General features: G+C 35.9%; 1 protein-coding gene across 1 annotated transcript in view; it reads left to right on the forward strand.

Annotated features, from left to right (window-relative positions):
- Window positions 1-2,446, forward strand: part of YWHAQ (tyrosine 3-monooxygenase/tryptophan 5-monooxygenase activation protein, theta) — a 47,986-nt gene that overhangs the window by 41,037 nt on the left and 4,503 nt on the right. The window contains exons 4-5 of the mRNA XM_012639950.1: window positions 907-1,070; window positions 1,712-1,807. Of these exons, the coding sequence (XP_012495404.1) occupies window positions 907-1,070; window positions 1,712-1,807 (260 nt within the window). The remainder of the gene's footprint in view (window positions 1-906; window positions 1,071-1,711; window positions 1,808-2,446) is intronic.

The raw sequence follows: 2,446 nt of genomic DNA on the forward strand, positions 1-2,446 counted from the left end.
GCGCCCGGCCTGTGACATTTTTCTTTAGGCCAGTAATGAAATTCTTGTCAAAACAGAGTTTGTCTTATGTATTGGCACTTTTATATTATTTTTCACGTAATACATCTTGATACCAAGGGATCAGCATTGTTTTTATAAGTAATAAGTCTAAAAGATAGAGATTTTTGGCTGGGTGCAGTGGCTCACACCTGTATTCTTAGCACTTTGGGAGGCCAGGGTGGGAGGATCACTTGAAGCCGAGAGTTTGAGACCAGCCTGAGAAACATAGTGAGATCCCATCTCTACCAAAAATAGAAAAATCAGCTGAGTGTGGTGGCATGTACCTATATAGTCCCAGCTACTCAGGAGGCTCAAGCAAGAGAATTGTTTGAGCCCAGGAGTTTGAGGTTGCAGTGAGCTATGATCACACCACTGCACTCTAGCCTGGGAATTAGAATGAGACTCTATCTCAAAAAAAAAAAAAAAGAAAAAAACAGATTTTAGTGATTGTCGATTTTTGCAAAGTGTTTTCATTATTTAGGGAAGGGGTGGTATTCCAGTCAAATTATTTTTAATTGCTGTATTCCAAGTAATAGAATTAAAAGATATGAAAGAAGAAAATAGTTTTAGAGAGGAGGGGGAGGTGGAAAAAAAAGAAAAGAAAATAGTTTTAGCCCTAGATGGAAAAGTCTGATATATACTATCTCATGTTTTTTTTACTTAAGCTGATTATAAGCAAGCAACATTATAAACTAGTTTTTGAATACCTAGTACAAGATGATGCTTTTGTTTTACTACTGTGGTTTTAAAAGAAGGCTACAGAGAAAAATCTTGGTTCTCCCAAGAACTAGTAGCATATGTTAAAGTTGTTAATGTGCTATATGCTGGATGGATATTTTCAGTATCATGCTTTTTTTCCCTTCACAGAAACGATAGATAATTCCCAAGGAGCTTACCAAGAGGCATTTGATATAAGCAAGAAAGAGATGCAACCCACACACCCAATCCGCTTGGGGCTGGCTCTTAACTTTTCTGTATTTTACTATGAGATCCTTAATAACCCAGAGCTCGCCTGTACGCTGGCTAAAACGGTAAGAAGTGTGTCCAGTAACTACTCTCTTTGGCTAAGATTTTTGAGATAACTAGGTATGTTAATTTCTAGGTATTTTATTCAGTGATGATTTCTACTGTATTTATTTTGAAATCTCTTTTTCTTAACCACTGTGACCATCTACTCCTGCCCCTCACAACACCTTATGCTCCCCTAACTATAATTATAAGCAATACTATCAGTCTAAAGAGTATGTTGGGATATAAAAGTATAAGTAACTTTCAGAAAGAAACAGAAGATTGGAAAGTAATGCCTGCCAGGTTTGGTCACTAGAATAGCTGCATTATCTGCATTCCTCAAAGTGTCTCAAAATGGGAGAGTAAAGAAGAGCTTTTACAAATAAATGCTAGTGCTTTTGGTAAGAAGTATATTCAGCATTGTTTCTGTGCTTTGTGTCCTGTGAAAGAACCAACAGATGCTTGTTTACTTAAGTACGTATAGCTTTAAAAGTCACGTCATACTTGTAAGTTCTTAAACTGAATGGTTCCACTGAGTTTGTTGTTAATTGATAATACAAATAAGGTAGATGTTCAGCTGTTTTCTAAAAGTGGTTTGTAATTATAGACTAACCAGATTCTGTTGATGCAAATATTGTTTACCATGGATATTAATATTTATCAGGCTTTTGATGAGGCCATTGCAGAACTTGATACACTGAATGAAGACTCATACAAAGACAGCACCCTCATCATGCAGTTGCTTAGAGACAACCTAACAGTGAGTTGTTCACTCTTTTAATTTTTTTTTTCCTTTTTAGGAACAAAGGTATATTTTATTTAGGACTTCCTATCTTTTGGGGCAGTTATATAAGAGCTACAGTTTCTTAGAAAATGAATATATAGATACATAAGTAAAAGTATTAAGTGCTTGTTAGTATTTTGTATAGGATAACCATTATTTTGTAGACAGGTTTTGTAGGCATTTGAATAGGCATTTTATCAAACCTTCCCAGTGAGGTACTGATTGTAGGAATTCAGAATATTAACATGATTGTTGCATTGGAATGAAGATGTTGAAGAATTATGTTACTATAGAGAGGTTTTGAAGTTTCAGTATTTTTTTTTTTTTATTTGGGCCCATTAACTTATAGCAAGTTAGGGACTATGTAGGTATCTAGGCTTTCTTAAAATTGCCTGAAGCACCTTGTTCTAACAGAAGTTTACTTTGTGCATTGTGCATGATGTTCTACAAGCATTTGATAGGGAATAAATCTATATCTAAATTTATTCCACTTCTCAGGCTGGGCGTGGTGACTCACACCTATAATCCTCACACTCTGGGAGGCTGAGGCAGGAGGATCCTTTGTGCTCAGGAGTTTGAAACCAGCCTGAGCAAGAGTGAGACCCCATCTCTATT

Source organism: Propithecus coquereli, unplaced genomic scaffold (assembly GCF_000956105.1).
Source record: "Propithecus coquereli isolate 6110/MARCELLA unplaced genomic scaffold, Pcoq_1.0 Scaffold145, whole genome shotgun sequence".
NCBI lineage: Eukaryota > Metazoa > Chordata > Mammalia > Primates > Indriidae > Propithecus > Propithecus coquereli.